This window comes from Zootoca vivipara, chromosome 16 (genome assembly GCF_965207765.1).
Source record: "Zootoca vivipara chromosome 16, rZooViv2.hap1.1, whole genome shotgun sequence".
Taxonomy (NCBI): domain Eukaryota; kingdom Metazoa; phylum Chordata; class Lepidosauria; order Squamata; family Lacertidae; genus Zootoca; species Zootoca vivipara.
The window spans coordinates 34,196,377-34,213,764 of NC_142599.1; the positions used below are offsets into that span (position 1 = coordinate 34,196,377).

A 17,388-nucleotide genomic window follows, 5' to 3' on the forward strand; every position below is an offset into this window, starting at 1 on the left:
AGTGCCTGATTTTTTAAAAAATGAACTTTTGCAGGACAAGTAAGCCGTTGGGACGTTTGCCAGAACAAATGTTGCTTTGTGGGAGGGTGGCGAGGAAACGGGGTGCAAAGGGCTTGACGCCCTCTCACATCCTCTGCACGCTGGAATAGCAGAGCCCCAAGCCTAGCGCCAAGGTGGGGGGAGCTGTGGCCCGAGAACAGCCCAGCCGATTCCTCATCCTTGGCCAGCACCGCAACAGGTGAAGTCCTATCTCCCTTGCCTTCCTATTCTCAGCTCAACATTTGCCCCATCCAGTTAGCTCTGCTGTGATGGGGTGGGCTTCTGCTGGTGGAAACCAGAGAACTGGCAGGGGTGGTTGGTTGGGTGTTTAAGAGGAGAGAGCTGCTTGCAAGCCGAGGTCCTACGTTATATAAAAATATTTTTTTTCTTTTTCTTAAACTATTTCCTGCCTTGGGAATAGCAGACCCAAGGGTGTAGACTCTCTGGGGCGCAGACAAGAGAGGTCAAAAAGCAAACCAAGCGGGTTCTTCGAGGGAGGGGGGGGGCAAGAGAAAATAGCCGATGTGTTTCAAAGCTTCCCCCCGCAACCTCTTTCCCCGAAAAAAAAGGCAATCCACGCTCCAGGCATCTGGCTGGAGGCTAGCAACCTCTTCTGCCCGAATTCTTCTCCCTCGCAATTCGGGTGGCACAGCTCCTGCTGAAGCGGGCACCAAGCATCTCTCAAGCCATGCCAGTCCAACTTTGTCCTTTAAACACCGCTGCCCAGTGCCCGAGGGAGGCACCCCTAGAGAACTTCCAATGCCGATGTGGAATAGGGGGGAAAAATATCTCCCCCCCCTCCTTTTTTCTGTAAATGTGGATCGTTTTCTTTCATATAGATCTGTATATATATATATTTTAAAAGACACGATTAGATGATAGGAGGACAAGGCATGGAGGGCGGGTCGAGAGCGGGGCGCATGGCCCCCACCCCCGCCCGACGCCTTTGACGTGAGGCTCCAGCCTCCGACGCACCTTTAAGCGCCCCCAACCTTCTTGCGCCTCCAAGCCAGATACATTCATGTGCGGTTCAGGGAGATGTCACACTGCCAGGGCGGGAGGGTGTCGCTGGGATTTTCATTCTTGGAAGAAAAAAAAAAGACTCCTTTTTGCACAACAGTTCAGGGTAACATCAGTCTGGTGTGTGTGTGTGTGTGTGTGTGTGTGTGTTTGTGGGGTTACACCTGTGCACCCCCTCCCCCAGCCAGTGACCTGTTTGCCACTATAAGCCAGCAGTCAGTTATTCTTATGCTTATTATTATCATCATCTTTTTGGTTATACGGCCGCAAGCCTCCTAGGCCTCCTCGATCCATCCGGTAAAGACCCACGTCTCTGCGGCTACTGGGGGGGCCGCGGCCCATTTCTGGCCCGTGGGGCAGCCCTCCCCGCCCCTCCTGAGGCAGGGAGTTCCGTCCGTTGCGTGTGTCTATCTGCCTCTCCCAGGACCTTCCTCCTCACACCTTCAACGTCTTGTCGGGCCCACCCCCACTAGGGCTGCTGGCCACGCTGCTGCTGCTGTCGCCGCCGCCGCCGCCCTTCTTCTTGCGCAAGGTCTCGATCCAGCTAGCGCTGGGGCGGCCGCTGAAGCTGGAGAGGGCGAGGGAACTGAGGCGCATGTTCTTGCCGGACATGATGAGCTCTCCGAAGCCTTCCTGGTGGGAGAAGGCGTAGCCGGAGCGGCGAGAGCCCGCCCGGCCCACCCTCCCCATGCAGCGATGCTGAGCTTTCTGCTTCTTCCTCACCAGCTGGGTGTAGCGCACCTGAGGGGGCGGGGAACAAGAAAGCAGGGAAGAGGGGGAAGAGGGGGAAGTCAGAGGCAGTAAAGGAAATCTGTTTTTTCCCACCTTCGTGGGGGCACCCATCATTCTCCCTGTCCGCACATTCCTCACGACAACCCTGTGAGGCGTGTCAGGTTGAGAGAAAGTGACTGGCCCCCACATCACACCTGGGGATGAGTGGGGATTCGAACCCAGAACTCCCAGGTTCTAGTCCATGGGTAGGCAAACTAACGCCCGGGGCCAGATCCAGCCCAATCGCCTTTGCAATCTGGCCCGCGGATGGTCTGGGAATCAGCGTGTTTTTACATGAGTAGAATGTGTCCTTTCATTTAAAATGCATCTCTGGGTTATTTGTGGGGCAAAGGAATTTGTTCTCCCCCCCCCCAAAAAAAATATAGTTCAGCCCACCACAGGGTCTGAGGGACAATGGACCGACCCCCTGCTGAAAAAGTTTGCTGACCCCTGTTCTACCACTACGCCACAACCTTGCCCTAGCGGAAAAGGCCTAGGTTGGGGCAGTCTGTACTCTTTTAAGAAGTAGGAGCCAAGTGCCCAGGGGTGTGCGAGTTTGAGCCCCACGTTGGGGAAAAAAGATTCCTGCATTGCAGGGGTTGGACTAGATGACCCCTGTGGTCCCTTCCAAATCTGCAGTTCAACATTCAGCGATCTGAAGGGTGCCAGGATGATTGAGATTCAGAGTCTCCTGCTCTATCGACTGAGCTATCCCACTTACTGTTTCGGACTACATCTCCCATCAGCCCCAGGCAGCACAGCCATTGTGTCTGTGACTCTATGGGCGTGCCGGCTAGAAACTCATGGGAGTTGTAGTCCACAAATGATCGTGCTGGCTGGGGCTGATGGGAGTTGTAGTCCAAAATAGCCATGCCAATCAGGGAGGGTGATGGGAGCTGTAGTCCAAAACTTCTGGAGGGCATCCGGTTGGCCAAGGCTGGCCTTGCCCAGTATGGCTGCCAGCAATGTCCCAAGGATTTGGGCTGTGGACCCAAGTGAACTGGCACCCCTCAGAGAGGGCAGACAGATGAGGCCTGATATCAGTTATATGAAGCAGAGGTTTTAACGTGGGATTATAGAATGCTTTATCCTCTGGTTGGCAGTGGCTGGAAGAGCCTTTGGGCATTGTCTGCATGTGGTTCTACCTGGACAAGGGTTTAATCAGAACCTTTGACGTGCCACGACGGAGTGGCAAGGGGGGGTCACGAAAAGAGTTGCATCCGAAGCCTTACAAATGCCCTGCTTTATGTCAGTGTCCCGTGTTAACACGCAGAGAGATTCTGTACAAAACAAACTCTGAATAGCCGCTGTCGACATAATAGATACCGTGTTTTCCCGAAAATAAGACACTGTCTTATATTTATTTTTCCTCAAGAAGATACACTATGGCTTATTTTCAGGGGATGTCTTATTTTTTAATTACGCGTCCCTTCCTTGGCGCCCTCCAGAACTGCGCCTATCACTATGTCTTATTTTTGGGCTATGCCTTATATTGCGCAAATGCCTAGAAATCCTGCTACGGCTTATTTTATGGGTATGTTTTATTTTTTTGGAGAAACAGGGTAACAGCCGAATGCAAGATTGGCACTCTGTTTTATTCCAATCTCTCTGCGCTCTGGTTGTGCTCGACAGGTGTTGAGAATCGTAGAGTTGGAAAGGGACCACGAGGGTCATCCAGCCCACCCCACCCTGCACTGCAGGATCTTTTGCCCAATCTGGGGCTCGAACCCACGACCCTGAGATACTCATGCTCTACCTGCTGAGCCATCTCAGTTCTCTTTTTTTGCTTGCATCGAAACCTATTAATTTTTTGAAAATAGTAATTCAAAAGAGAAGGGAATTTAGTTTGCCAGGGAGAGTTTGACTGGCAGACAGACAAGGTGTCTATCTCGGGGAGGGGGGGGAGGAAGGAAGGGCCTCCCCCCACACACACCTTCCATTTGGGATCCCTCTGCACCCAAACTCACCGTATCCGAGAGCTCAGGCTTCAGATCCAGCTTGAGGAACCGGAAGGCGACCACAGGCATGATACAGACGACGGTGGTGAGGGCAATGGTCAGCCACACGGCAGGTTGGGCTAGTGTGTTCTGGGCATTGCCTGGGCAGAGGAAGGAAAGCAAGAGGTCAGGGAGAGAGGGAGAGATTCAGAGGTGCCTCTGATCTGGGAAGTAGGGGAGCTCATGGCAGCCTGGGCACCAGGTCCCCCTGCCGTCCCCTCCCCTGTACGAAAGTGCAAAGGAACTTTCCCATAATGCACCTTGGCCAGCTCACAGAAATGTCCCCTAGTACACAGCCGCTGGCCGTGCGGCAGAAATCTCCCAGAATGCACCACCTTTGTCAATAATAGTTTCTGCAGTGAGGCAAATAAATGAGGCATGCGTGAGAGAGGGCAGGGCGGAGAGAGAGAGAGAGAGAGAGAGAGAGAGAGGAAGTTGTAGACCCAAACAGAGAAGCAGTCTCCAGGCTCACCCACAAAACGGAACTGGTTGGGGAAGAGCTGGAAGAGGCCGTCGCTGTGCATGGCGAAGAGGATGGCGAAGTAAACAGCCAGGCTGCCCCAGATGAAGAAATGGTTGATAGCCGTCCAGAATCCTGTATCCAGGCCAATCTGTTGGGGGGGGGGGGGGAGAAGAAGGTCAAGTCATGGGGGCGAGGGATGGCACACTTCCTGCCGCCCCACAGCGTGAGCCACCAATCTTGGAGAAAGGTTCCACTGAGCATATGTGGAGTGCTTTCCCCTCAACACCCGTGGTGCGGCGGCAAATTCAGAAGCGCGGGGTCCCTTCCTGATATTCACAGTGACACCCCCTCGCAGCTGTGCCTCCTTTCAAAGTTATACAGCAAACTCCTAATAATGCAATAATTCTGATTGGGGATACATTGCGATGATCCCCTTTCACCAATGCCAAGGGCTAGTAGAAATCTCCCAGAATGCACTGCCCTTGGCCACCTAGCAGAAATCTCCCAGAATGCTCTGCCTTTAGCCCCCTAGCAAAAAATCTCCCAGAATGCACCACTCTTGGTCCCCTCATGCAGATGCAAATACACCTTGGGTGGAGCAGCTGTTTTATTCGCAGCAGATAATAAGGAGTAGAAAGCCAGGACTGGTGGGATAGAGAAATATGATGATGTTGTTGTTGTTTGGGTTTGTTGTCCTACCTGCACACTGACGACGATGACGAGGGAGGTCGCCACGGTGACGGCAAAGGACTGGTAGTCGGCCAGGTGGGAGTTGTCGCTGAAGACCCCGTAGGGGATGAAGAACATGAAGACGGAGGTGTAGATCCCTTGAGCGATGCAGATGAAGAACTCCCGCTTGTTGAAGAGCAGGTTGAGCTGCCCCGGTTCGTACAGCTTGGGGTACTCCAAACTGCGATGCTCAGGCACATCCTAGGAAAAGGGAGTGGGGGCAGGGCTAAGGCTTTAGGACTGAGGGCAGGATGGCCCCAAGCAGGCCAGGGACGGACAGGGACAAAAACTGGGTGTGGCACACACAACGCAGGCTCCCCAGAGGGGATAGACACACCCCAGAAGAAGTTGGCCGTTCGGGCAAAGGGGGCACTGCTCAGTCAATATCTAACCCAGGGGTGCCCAAAGTGAGTACTATTGCCCCCCGGGGAATGGTGGGATTACCTGGGGGTGTTAGGAGGCAAGGGGGCTGCATGGGGACGCTGGAGGTGTAAAGGACTTTGAAAAGCTGGTATCGCTGGATCAAGCCCATTCATTGTGTTGAATTAAAAATGAAATAGTTCTAACTGGATTTTGAATAAAAGTGCCACAATGCAACTTTTATCTTCCCTGGTGGGTCGTGCAAACTGCTGTTCCGAGTAATGCTTTTTATAGGGGCAGGGAGCACTGGGGAATTGGTTTACGGAACAGGGGGCAGTCGCTCGAACAGTTTGGGAACCACTGACCTAAGCTAAGGATCTAACCCACTGATCTAACCTTGTGGCCCTTGCCGGACTTGCAGCGTCCCTGACCATTGGGGCTGGCAGGGCTGTTGGGAGTCCAAGAACACCTGAAGGCCCGTGAGGTTCCCCACCCCCATTTTACCCTTCCAACTCTACAAATCTAGGATCCCTGATTGGTTGGGACACGATGGGTGGAATTCTAGGATCCCTGATTGGTTGGGACATGATGGGTGGAGAAAACTTGTGGGTCCCACTTCTGAGAGGGCCATGGGTTCCCCACCCCTGCCACTGGTCCATCTGGCTCACAGGAGCCTTTTGCCAATCTGTTGCCCTCTAACCATTATACCACACTGCCTTGGGGGGGGTGGAACTGCTGGGGTTTCTGTGCTGAGCCAACAGTTAACCACCTCTGTCCTAGAACTTCAGAGAACTTCACAACGGCACTCAGGAACGATGACTGAGCTTATGTAATTCTTGGGCGTTTGGGAGAGACAAAGAAGGGCTTCCAGAGCATGTGCGAAGGGCACTGCAGAGGTAGAATTAACACGACTGACCTGGTCAAAGACACCCATGGCGAGCACTGGCAGCGAGGTGTAGACAATGTTGTACAGCGTGATGAAATATTGATCATAGACAGTCTTTGAAAAGAGAGAGGGAGAAATTGAGATGCTAGAGAGAGAGAACAAAAGGAGCTCACGGGCTTTGGCTGCCCCCTACAGGCCCATTGGTGTAAAACAAAACCCAGTCACTCAGCTGGAATTTGAAGTTTGCTGCATTTCCACAACATTTTACAGTAGCTTTTGGGGGGGGGGAGTAGGATTTTCGAACCTTCAACTTCATCAGCCCTCAACAAGTCCCTAATCGACTCAGGACCCAAATAGCTGAAAGATCCCCTCCTTCTCTACAGTCCCCCTTGGGATGTTGAGATTCGCAGAGGGGCGGCAGGAGAGGGCCTTCTCTGTGGCAGCCCCTAAAATGTGGAACTTCCCCTCCACAGAGGTGCGTTGGGTAACTTTTATTACTCAGCTTTTGGAGAATTCTGAAGATGCGCTGCTTTACCCTGATTGCAAGCTGTTTTAAACTGCTTGTGTTTTAGTTGTTGTAAAATGCCCTTATTGTGAAGGGCAGATAGCAAATTATAATGACTGTCATCACCAAATAAGATTGGCTACTTAGCAGGGTGGAATGATTCCCTTCACTGCGTGATCCCTGATAGCCTGGGATCACGGGTGTGGCTAATCCACGGCACCTCTCCTTCTCTCGGTGTGAAATCGCTGCCTTCAGCGACTTACTAAATCTATTCGAAACTGGCGGGGACCAGAGGTTCTTGAAGGATTGGACTAAATTTGAGAAATATTTGAAAAACAACTGTAATCAACAAATTACGCTTATAGGCTTGCAGGAAGTTTTGTAAGGAGAAATGTATGAAATATTATAGGGATAAATTAGGAAAATGAAAATGGATTAGTGATTATTAAAAATAATAGTGAAATAAGGAATACAAGATGAAGTTAAAAAGCATGACGTTAAAATGAAGATGAAGTTAAAAGTTAAGACGTGGTTGATGGAAGTCCAAAAAATATTGTATAAGAAATGAATGAATGTTAAATGATTTATGGAAAATATATATAAAACTTAATAAAAATATTATATAAAAAAATCTATACCCCACCTTTTTCCTCCGAGGAGCTCAGGGTGGGAAGCGTGGAGCTTCTCCCCCTCCTCATTTAACCCCCCCCCCTAGTTTGATTCATTTGGCTATGGCAATCAGGTAGCCAAATGAACTGGGCTGGATAGCTTTCGTGACACCATCCCCTGCTTTCCGTGACCCTGATAGGCTAGGCTCACTCAATGTGTGGCTAATCCAGGAAGTAGAAGGAAGCATGAGCCTGGAGGAAGCCGCCCCACCCCACCCCACCCCCCTCCGATTCGCCAGCCAAGTCACCTGGGCAGAGAAGCCGCAGAAGAAGCCGAACCAGAAGTGCACCATGGTGAAGGCAAAGTTCTTGTAGAAGAAGTAGCAAAGGAATTTGCACATGCGCAGGTAGGACCAGCGCCCGTGGACCAGCAGGAGGCGCTGCAGGAACTTGAACTGCGAGAAGGAGTAGTCGGAGGCGAGCACTGCCTGGATGCCCTCTTGGCCGCTGATTCCAACCCCGATGTGGGCGGCTGCCGGGAACACAGGAAACGGAAAGAGGGGTAAGTAAGGGAAGTCAGGCTGCTAAGGAACCCCAAGCTCAGATGTTCCATCTTAGGAAGGACAAAGCACATGTGGCTTTCTCTGTTTCTAAAACAGGAGAGAGGAGCCTTTTTCCCATATGGAGGGCCACATTCCCTTCCAAGAGGCCACATTTCAGTGGTATGCAGGGCCAGGTGCCTCAATCTATCGTGGCTCTGCCTCTCTTTGGAACTTTCCCACCCTGCATAGGCCTTCGTCACGGCAGCCTGTTTATTTCCTCCTCCCTCCCAGCGCATTTTCCTTTTGTGCTGCGGCATTAGAAAGAAAAAAACCACGCATCCGCAGAACTAAAAAGACAAAAGCTCACACAAGCGCCGCCCCCGGGACTCACTCTTGATCATGCTGACGTCGTTGGCCCCGTCGCCGATGGCCAGCGTGACGGCCTTCTTGTACTTTTTCACCAGCTCCACCACCTGGGCCTTCTGCAAGGGGGTGACGCGGCAGCAGATGACGGCTTTGCAGGCGCAGGCTGTCTCCAGGAACTCCAGCTCCATGTCGGCCTCCAGGGCGTGCGCCTGCGGGGAGAGAGGAGAGCGAGGGACGCTCAGTGCGACCTGCTGAATAACTGGATTAGGCTCTGGGAAGATCCCCCCAGATAATCCTGCAGACCAAAAGGTGATTGGAATGGTAGCTCCAGGGGGGAACTACAGTTCCCAGGATTCCTTTTGGGGCAGGGGCAAGTCGTATGTGTTTAAGAGGTGACATGATGGAAGCTTATAAAATGAAAGTATTACATGGAGGATAGAGAATAGTTTTTTTTCCCTCCCTCTCTCGTTACTTAGAACTTACAAGCACCTGAGCCAAGTGTTGGAAGGCCCAGGGCAGCTAAAAGGATTTCTCCATGCAGCGCAGAGTTAAACTGTGGAACTCACCGCCACAGGGGCAGTGATAGCCGCCAACTTGGATGGCTTTAAAAGAGGATTGGGCAAATGCACAGAGAAGGCAAGGCACAATGGCTATGTTCTACCTCCACTGCCAGAGTCATTATGCCTCTGACACCAAGTCCTGGGGATTGCAACTGCTGCTGCTGCGGTCAAATCCAGGCTTCCCATGGGCTCCTGGGAGAGCAGGATGTTGGGCCAGATGAACAGGCCTCGATCCCATGTATCTATCGTCCAGACAAAGAAGCAAATAACCCCTCCAGGAAACGTATTATTACTATTATTATTATTATTATTATTATATACAGCCCTTCATCGAAAGATCACAGGGTGGTTCACAACATGAAAACACAAAATTAAGCATTAAGATAAATTCAACAGCGTAAATAACTTTTGTGATGGATGTGATAATGGAATACTGAATGGCTTGATTTATTTAAAATATGCAGGGATTTAGGTTATGCAAAATGAACCATGGAAGGAGAAGAAGGGAAGTCACCGATATTTTACGGTTGGTTAAATGAATATTCTAAATTTCAAAGCAGAAAATTTAATAACAAATTACACACACACACACACACAGACAAAATGAGAACACAAAATGCATAATAAAACAATAACAAACCAGCAATCCGCCTCCCACAAAAAAGACCATACATAGAAGGTATTACTAGATCACTATTGCGAGGGGCAATAGTGTCTCCCAAGGGCTCTCCGGGCCCTTAAACTACAGCTCCCAGGATCCTTTGATTAAAGAGGTATTGAAGTGCTGTATGTAACTGTAGGTGTGAATGCAGCCTAGGTACCTCCCCCCCCCCTCCTGGCGCTCACTTACCAGACTGTGCCCATTGATCACCAGGGCGTACTCCCCAGCCACAGCCTCCAGCACGGACGTCAGCTTCGAGGCAGAGAGCTTCTCCTGGTAGGTGAACCCATTGCCCACGGACCGGGAAGAGTCCACCAATTTCTCTCGAGCCTTCCTGCCGGAGAAGGTGGGGAGGAAAGCGGGCGGGGAAAAGGATTTGAGAAGCAGCCACGGAAAGCCAGCCAGCCGAGGACTCACCTGCCTTCTTTCTAAACCAGGCACCCCCAAACTTCGGCCCTACAGATGTTTTGGACTACAATTCCCATCTTCCCCGACCACTGGTCCTGTTAGCTAGGGATCATGGGAGTTGTAGTCCCAAAACATCTGGAGGGCCGCAGTTTGGGGATGCCTATTCTAAACCCTCTAGGGACAGATTCGGCAGGTCAGAGGGAGCTGCGTCAAACCATTCCTATGGGGTTCATTGGGCTTATTTTTTTTAAAAGTTACCTTTCCGTTTGTGTGGCTTGGAAAGGGGCAACGGGTAGCACAGAGGAGAGGGAGAGGGAGAGGGAGAGGGAGAGGGAGAGGGAGAGAGAGAGAGAGGGAGAGAGAGAGGGAGAGAGGAGAGAGAGAGAGAGAGAGAGAGAGAGAGAGAGAGAGAGAGAGAGAGAGAGAGAGAGAGAGAAAGAAAGAGGAGTCGCAGAGAGAAGTGTGGAAAAGAGAGAGAGAAAGAAAGAAAGAAAGAAAGAAAGAAAGAAAGAAAGAAAGAAAGAAAGAAAGAAAGAAAGAGAGAGAAGAAGTAGCAGAGAGAAGTGTGGAAACGACAGAGAGAGAGAGAGAGAGAGAGAGAGAGAGAGAGAGAGAGAGAGAGAGAGAGAGAGAGAAGGGTTGCCCCTGGCCATTTTTGGTTTTTGCTCCACCCATTGCTGTCTTTAGACCTGTCCATTTCAGGAATCCGGCCCCAAGAGATCACCACTGCTGGAACCATACCAGTAGCAGGAACTGTGTTCCCTCCACACCTTGACTAGCCAACAGAGCAGCACATTATGCTTGCATGCAATGTTTGGTGCCAGAGAAATGGAAAGGCGGAGAAAGCTCCCTAATGGAGGGGCCACCACCAAGTGGGCCACGCCGGCGGGCCACCACTCACCGCAACTCCTGCCGCACCTCCAAAACCGTGTGCCCCGTGATGATGAAGACCTCCGTCATCTCGTCCGTCAGCATCTTGCAGGAGTAGCCGATGTTCACAGCCGTCTCTGAGAGAGGAGAGAGGACAGGCCCAAATCAAAACCCAAACCCTCCGGAAGTTAAAATTTTCAAAATGGGGCCCCAAGAACCTACCTTGAAGGGCAGAGCTACAGTTCCCAGAATTCCCTGGTAAGGGGGACAGGTGGTTAAACCACTCTGGTTAAACTGCAGCTCCGTGCTGCGATACTGCCGTAAACCGTCATGGCTTCCCCCAAAGGATTCTGGGAGCTGCCATTTTGGGAAGGGTGCTGACGGTCTCCTAACAACCGTCAGCACCCTTCCCCAAATGGCAGCTCCCAGAATCCTTTGGGGGAAGCCATGACGGTTTACGGCGGTATCGCAGCGCTTTGAATGTACAGTGTGAAAGTGGATTGAGGAGGCCCCTTGGACCTAGCAGGTTGTGCCGTAATAAAGAGTTGCAAGGACATTCCTGGGTCAGGCTGTAAAACGGGACACGCTCCGCCGGCGTTTGGAACAACTGCCTCACCTTGCTTGTCTCCCGTCAACACCCAGATCTTGATGTTCGCCAGCGTGAGGAGGGCAATGGTCTCCGGGACACCCTGCTGCAGCTTATCTTCGATGGCGGTGGCCCCCAGCAGCTGGACGGAGACAGAAACAAAAGGCAAAGTTACTTGACACCAAAACGTGGGGGACCTCCGATGCGCAGGCCAAATCTGGCACGCCCGGGTCCAAATTTGGCCCGCAAGGCAGCTCCTCGCAAACCGCAGCCACCTCTCAGCATTTGCGACCTCCTGCGAACGGCAGGAACAGGTGCAGCGGTGAAGGAAAGATCAGGAGCTTAAACGAGGGGCTCCTTGGGAAGCTCCTGATTAAAAAAGGGCATTTATTTAAAGCAGTCAATATGGTTCCTTCCAGATATATTGCTGGACTCCCGGCTCCCATCATCTCCGCCCACTAGGCAAAGCTGTCAGAGGCTGATGGGAGTCCAGAGGGCTATTCCTGTCGGGCTACCCCCTGATGTGAAATATCATTAGTGGAAAATCTTAACTATGTTTGTACATAAAACAGCTTTTAGATTTTAGCGAAAAAATACCCTCCAAAGAGGAGTGGATATGTAAAATGACTGGTACCTTGGTTTACAACCATAATCGGTTCCAGAGGTCCGGTTGTAAACCAAAACAGGTTGTAACCCAAGGAGCGCTTTTGCCAATGGGCCCTCCCAAAAAATAGGGTTATAATAATAATAAAAAATGGGTTGTAATCCAAAAAAAGGGACACGCACTTCCGGGTTTGACGTGGTTGTAATCCAAAACGGTTGTAATCCAAAATGGTTGCAAACCAAGGTACCACTGTATACAATTGGCAAAAATAACAGCAGCCATACAGTTACAGTCAAATCAAAAGTTAAGACTACAATGGAAATGCTTTGAAGACTATCTAGATAAACACTGTTCACGAAACAATATGTTGATATGTATAGACTAAGACTGTAGAGTGTATAAGAAGAGTGATGTTTGAATTGAGAGATGAAAGAAAGTTAAGATTAGGAATGCAATGTTAAGATCTAATATAATCAAGAAGAGGTATCGGGCGGGTAGTGGTGGAGGGGAGACAAGGGTGGGTGGTAAGACTATGTATGTAATTTTATTTATATTTTATTTTTGGTTTCTTTCCTTTTGTCTTTTCTGTATCTTTTTGAATTTCTTAAAATAAAAATTCATTACTTCCCCCCCAAAAAACAAAACAATAAAAGGCTTTTCGATTTTAACACGCCCTAGCCCAACACAATACACCTACAGTTGCAATTTATGTAATATATGAACAACTAGATTTTATATTTAAAAACTGCAAATAAATAAACAAGTAAATAATTTTTTTAAAAAATAATAATAATGATCACACACTGCTCAAGCAATAAAAAACAAGAACGAGCAACACAGCGGTGAAAAGCACCAACCATCATGTCGTTCTCCACTTCCTCGTAAAGCCGGGCCAACCTCTCCTCGCGACCCTCGCCGGCGGAACTGGCTCGCTTCAGGCGCTCAGCCCAGCCTGCGTAATAGCTCTCTTCGAGGTCGCGATAGGCCAGAACCAACGTCCGCAGTCCCTCGCCGGCATATTCCTGGAGGTGGGGAGGAGAAGAGGAGGAGAAGGAGGAGGTGGAGAAGCAGGAAGCACTTTTTGCAGATCACCGTGGGTTGCCCCCAACTCAGCACGGTTCTATTTAATCGTCGCTTTTTTCTTTATTTACATGAAAGCGTCCGAAAGGGTTTTAGAATGCAAGAATAGCAACACGAAACCAAACATAAGAACATCCTTTGAACAAGAACCTAAAAATGCTGATCCGCAGAGAATCCGTAAAGAGGACGGTTCACACCCCACCCCATTAAAAGCAGGAGCAAAAAACAACAACAGAGGACACACACACATTCCCAATCCCCCTTCAAATTAAGGCCCAAATGCCCAGGCCAAAAAATGAAAAAGAAAAGAAGAAAGTTTGGCATCTAAAATGCCATTTTTAATGACTTCACCAAAATATATATACAGTGGTACCTCCGTTTACAAATACAATTGGTTCCGGAAGTCTGTACTTAACCTGAAGCGTACTTAACCTGAAGCGAACTTTCCCATTGAAAGTAATGGAAAGTGGATTAATCCATTCCAGACAGGTCCGCGGAGTACTTAAACTGAAAATACACAAACCGAGGCGTACTTAAACCAAGGTATGACTGTAAATATACAGTGGAACCTCGGTTTATGAACACCTCGGTTTACGAATTTTTGGTTTACGAACGCTGCGGACCCATCTGGAACAGATTAATTCACTTTCCATTACTTTCAATGGAAAAGTTCGCTTCAGTTTATGAACAGACTTCCGGAACCAATTACACCCATGCTTCGGGTTAAGTACGCTTCAGGTTGAGTACTCCGCGGACCCGTCTGGAACGGATTAATCCACTTTCCATTACTTTCAATGGGAAAGTTCGCTTCAGTTTATGAACGCTTCAGTTTATGAACAGACTTCCGGAACCAATTACACCCATGCTTCGGGTTAAGTACGCTTCAGGTTGAGTACTCCGCGGACCCGTCTGGAACGGATTAATCCACTTTCCATTACTTTCAATGGGAAAGTTCGCTTCAGTTTATGAACACTTTAGTTTATGAACAGACTTCCAGAACCAATTACACCCATGCTTCGGGTTAAGTACGCTTCAGGTTGAGTACTCCGCGGACCCGTCTGGAACGGATTAATCCACTTTCCATTACTTTCAATGGGAAAGTTCGCTTCAGTTTATGAACGCTTCAGTTTATGAACAGACACCCGGAACCAATTGTGTTCATAAACCGAGGTACCACTGTATCCATTATATACCGTATTTTTCCGTGTATAAGACTAGGTTTCCCCCCTAAAAAATAATGTCAAAAATTAGGGGGCGTCTTATACACAGATACATCTCTCTTCCCCCCATTTCTTAAATCTGAGTCCCCCAAAATAGGGGGCGTCTTATACATGGAGGGCTTATAGGCGGAACAATACGGTATGTAAAAATGCCCCTGCTGCAACCTGTCCTGTGGCACACTTAGATCCTTAATTCCACTTTTGTGTCAAATGAATTTCCCCATCTTCCTTCCCTGGTCGTCTTCCTTTATCCTGCATCACCTTCCCCATCAGTGCCGTTTTTCAATACCAGGAGAGAAAATTAAGAGCTCAGTGGGGATAAACAAGAATGAGAGAACTGCCAAAATCCTTGCCTCCCAAAAAAAGGAAATCCCATTTTTGAGAGTTCAAAGCGAAGCTGAACAGACACAAACTGAATTAGGTTTTAATTACTGCTTTGTAAGAACATCAGAAGGTCCTGGTTGATGGATCAGGCCAGTGGCCAATCACAGTCCAGCATCCTTTCTTCACAGTGGCCAATCAGGAAGTCCACAACAAAGGCAAGAGCCCCACCTCCTCGCTGTTACTTAAAAGTATGTAAGGAGAGACTGGGCTCGGATCAGGTCCAAAAGCCCATCCAGCCTGGGATCCTGTTCTCACAGTGGCCAAACGGCCCTAAGAACCTAGATAGACTGCCCCTGCACCTGGAGGTTCCTTTTTTGCAAATCATTTTTTATTGATTTTTCAAAAAATTTAACAATTGATTCAAATTCAAAACAAATTTAGAAGCTGACTTCCTACCCCGCTTTCAAGAAGTTTCTTTTCTCTCCCTCCTTTGCTGCTCACAGTGCAATCCTTTTTTTCCTAATTTCTGTTCCACTTCTTAGAAGTTTTAACATTTTATCGTTTATTGGCCACCCTGTTCTCAATTTCCGGGCATGTTTCAATCCCTGCTTAGCCTTTTGTTTAACCAATAACATTTCCCCAGTTATTCACGTAGAGTTATTCCTCCTTTGTAGACCTGGAAGTTTCGTAAGCATGCCAGAAGAGCCTGGCTTGCTGGATCAGGCCAAAGGGGGGCCCATCTAGCCCCCAGCATCCTGTCCTCAGTGGTCAACAGGATGCCGCAATGGGGAGCAAATCTCCCCATTTGCGATTCCCACCAACTGGTGGAGGAAGAATAACAGCCACCACGGCTAGCAGCCCTTGACAGGCTTAGCCTCCAAAAAGGTGCCTCTATTCAAGTCGCCCAAATTGGCAACCATCACTAGCCCCACAGGACGGCAGTTTTGATTTCCACCCACCCCCTCTCTCGCTCCCCCCCAAAAAAAACCTACTTACATTCAGGTGGTCAGTGGTGACATTATACAGCTCCTGGCGGCCTGGGTGAAGCCTCTCCAGCAAAATAGTGTCTGCTCCTTTGCAGTACAGCCGGATCTGCCCCTCGTGGTTCCGTACTTATGGGGAGCAGGGAGAAATAGAAATACTTTATTTTCACTGTTCCACTTGTTTACAGTGAGATTAAACGAGCCCCCTGTCCCCCCCCCACAATCTCTGTCCTTGTTACACTCTGTGTGCTGTTGCAACCCTCATGGGTCACTTCCGACCTATGGGCCTTAGGTGGCCGACCTATGGGCTAGTGCCTCTCCATCTTCTTTCAGCCTATCCTACCTCACAAGGCTGGCGTGAGTATAAATTGTAGCAGGAGACATGGGTTAAAATTTGAAATTATTTATAGAATATATAAAAGATATATTAGAAAAACCAAAACTCATACTAGATATATAAAGGTGCTATGAAGATTTAAGGATTTGGATAATGTGTAACGGTAATATTCACAAAAAGGTAGAGTTATTTGAATTATGGATGAATTTTAAAGATTTAAGTAAATAAGTATATTTAGAAATAAGGAAAACAGTACGTAGAGGTTGTATAAGGATTAAAAAGGGAGAAATTCAGTACCAGCTGAGAAGTCGTAGGGGGAGGAAAAGGGGAGGAGGGGGGGCAGGGCGGGAAAGAAAGACCGTTCGGAAAACGAGACAACTGTAACGACAATGTTATGGCTGTATCTTTTTATTAATATTATTTGTTTGTAACATTTTGCAGTGCATTAAATAAAGCTTTTTTTATATTAAAAAATAAAGGTGCTGGCCAGGGCTGCATCAATAGGAGTATAGCATCTAGATCAAGGGAAGTAATAGTACCACTGTATTCTGCTCTGGTCAGACCTCACCTGGAGTACTGTGTCCAGTTCTGGGCACCACAGTTCAAGAAAGATACTGACAAGCTGGAACATGTCCAGAAGAGGGCAACCAAAATGGTCAAAGGCCTGGAAATAATGCCTTATGAGGAACGGCTTAGGGAGCTGGGCATGTTTAGCCTGGAGAAGAGAAGGTTAAGGGGTGATATGATAGCCATGTTCAAATATAAAAAAGGATGTCATATAGAGGAGGGAGAAAGGTTGTTTTCTGCTGCTCCAGAGAAGCGGACACGGAGCAATGGATTCAAACTACAAGAAAGAAGATTCCACCTAAACATTAGAAAGATCTTCCTGACAGTAAGAGCTGTTCGGCAGTGGAATTTGCTGCCAAGGAGTGTGGTGGAGTCTCCTCCTTTGGAGGTCTTTAAGCAGCTTGACAGGCATATGTCAAGAATGCTTTGATGGTGTTTCCTGCTTGGCAGGGGGTTGGACTGGATGGCCCTTGTGGTCTCTTCCAACTCTATGATTCTATGATTCTATTATTCTAGGGTGCAAGTCATCCCTGAGAATGTTCCTCGCTCTTCTGAGACAACAGTTTCCCACGATAACATCTAGCGGACTCAGGGGACAGCCCACGATATCGTGTTGCTGTCTTTGCCACCCTCCGTAGGGACTCTCTGTCCATGGCTGTCAAACCAGCAAACCACACCGTAATGCAGTATGAAAGAACACTTTCTATCGTGGACCGATAGAAAGAAATCATCAGGGGAGACAAAGGGAGAGGAGACAAAAACCCCACAGATTTTAAGCACAAGCAGGTTGAAATTTATTTATTGCTGTTCTAGCTCGTTTTTCCTCCAATGAGCTCGAGGTGAAATATATGTCGTTTTGAGTTGGAAAAAAAATGTTAAAAATAACCTTTTCTAAAAAAAAC

General features: G+C 48.8%; 1 protein-coding gene across 3 annotated transcripts in view; it reads right to left on the reverse strand.

The window, feature by feature from the left end:
* Positions 1–832: 832 nt before the first annotated feature.
* ATP8B2 (ATPase phospholipid transporting 8B2) overlaps positions 833–17,388 on the reverse strand; it is a 70,967-nt gene continuing 54,411 nt past the window's right edge. For all 3 annotated transcript variants that reach the window (XM_088659174.1, XM_035098904.3, XM_035098901.3), the window contains 12 exons: positions 15,596–15,711; positions 12,833–12,997; positions 11,402–11,513; positions 10,817–10,922; positions 9,697–9,841; positions 8,312–8,495; positions 7,687–7,910; positions 6,296–6,379; positions 4,990–5,220; positions 4,300–4,438; positions 3,798–3,928; positions 833–1,800 (listed from right to left, as the gene is read on the reverse strand). In XM_088659174.1, the coding sequence (XP_088515300.1) occupies positions 1,495–1,800; positions 3,798–3,928; positions 4,300–4,438; positions 4,990–5,220; positions 6,296–6,379; positions 7,687–7,910; positions 8,312–8,495; positions 9,697–9,841; positions 10,817–10,922; positions 11,402–11,513; positions 12,833–12,997; positions 15,596–15,711 (1,943 nt within the window). In that variant the 3' untranslated portion in view covers positions 833–1,494. The remainder of the gene's footprint in view (positions 1,801–3,797; positions 3,929–4,299; positions 4,439–4,989; positions 5,221–6,295; positions 6,380–7,686; positions 7,911–8,311; positions 8,496–9,696; positions 9,842–10,816; positions 10,923–11,401; positions 11,514–12,832; positions 12,998–15,595; positions 15,712–17,388) is intronic.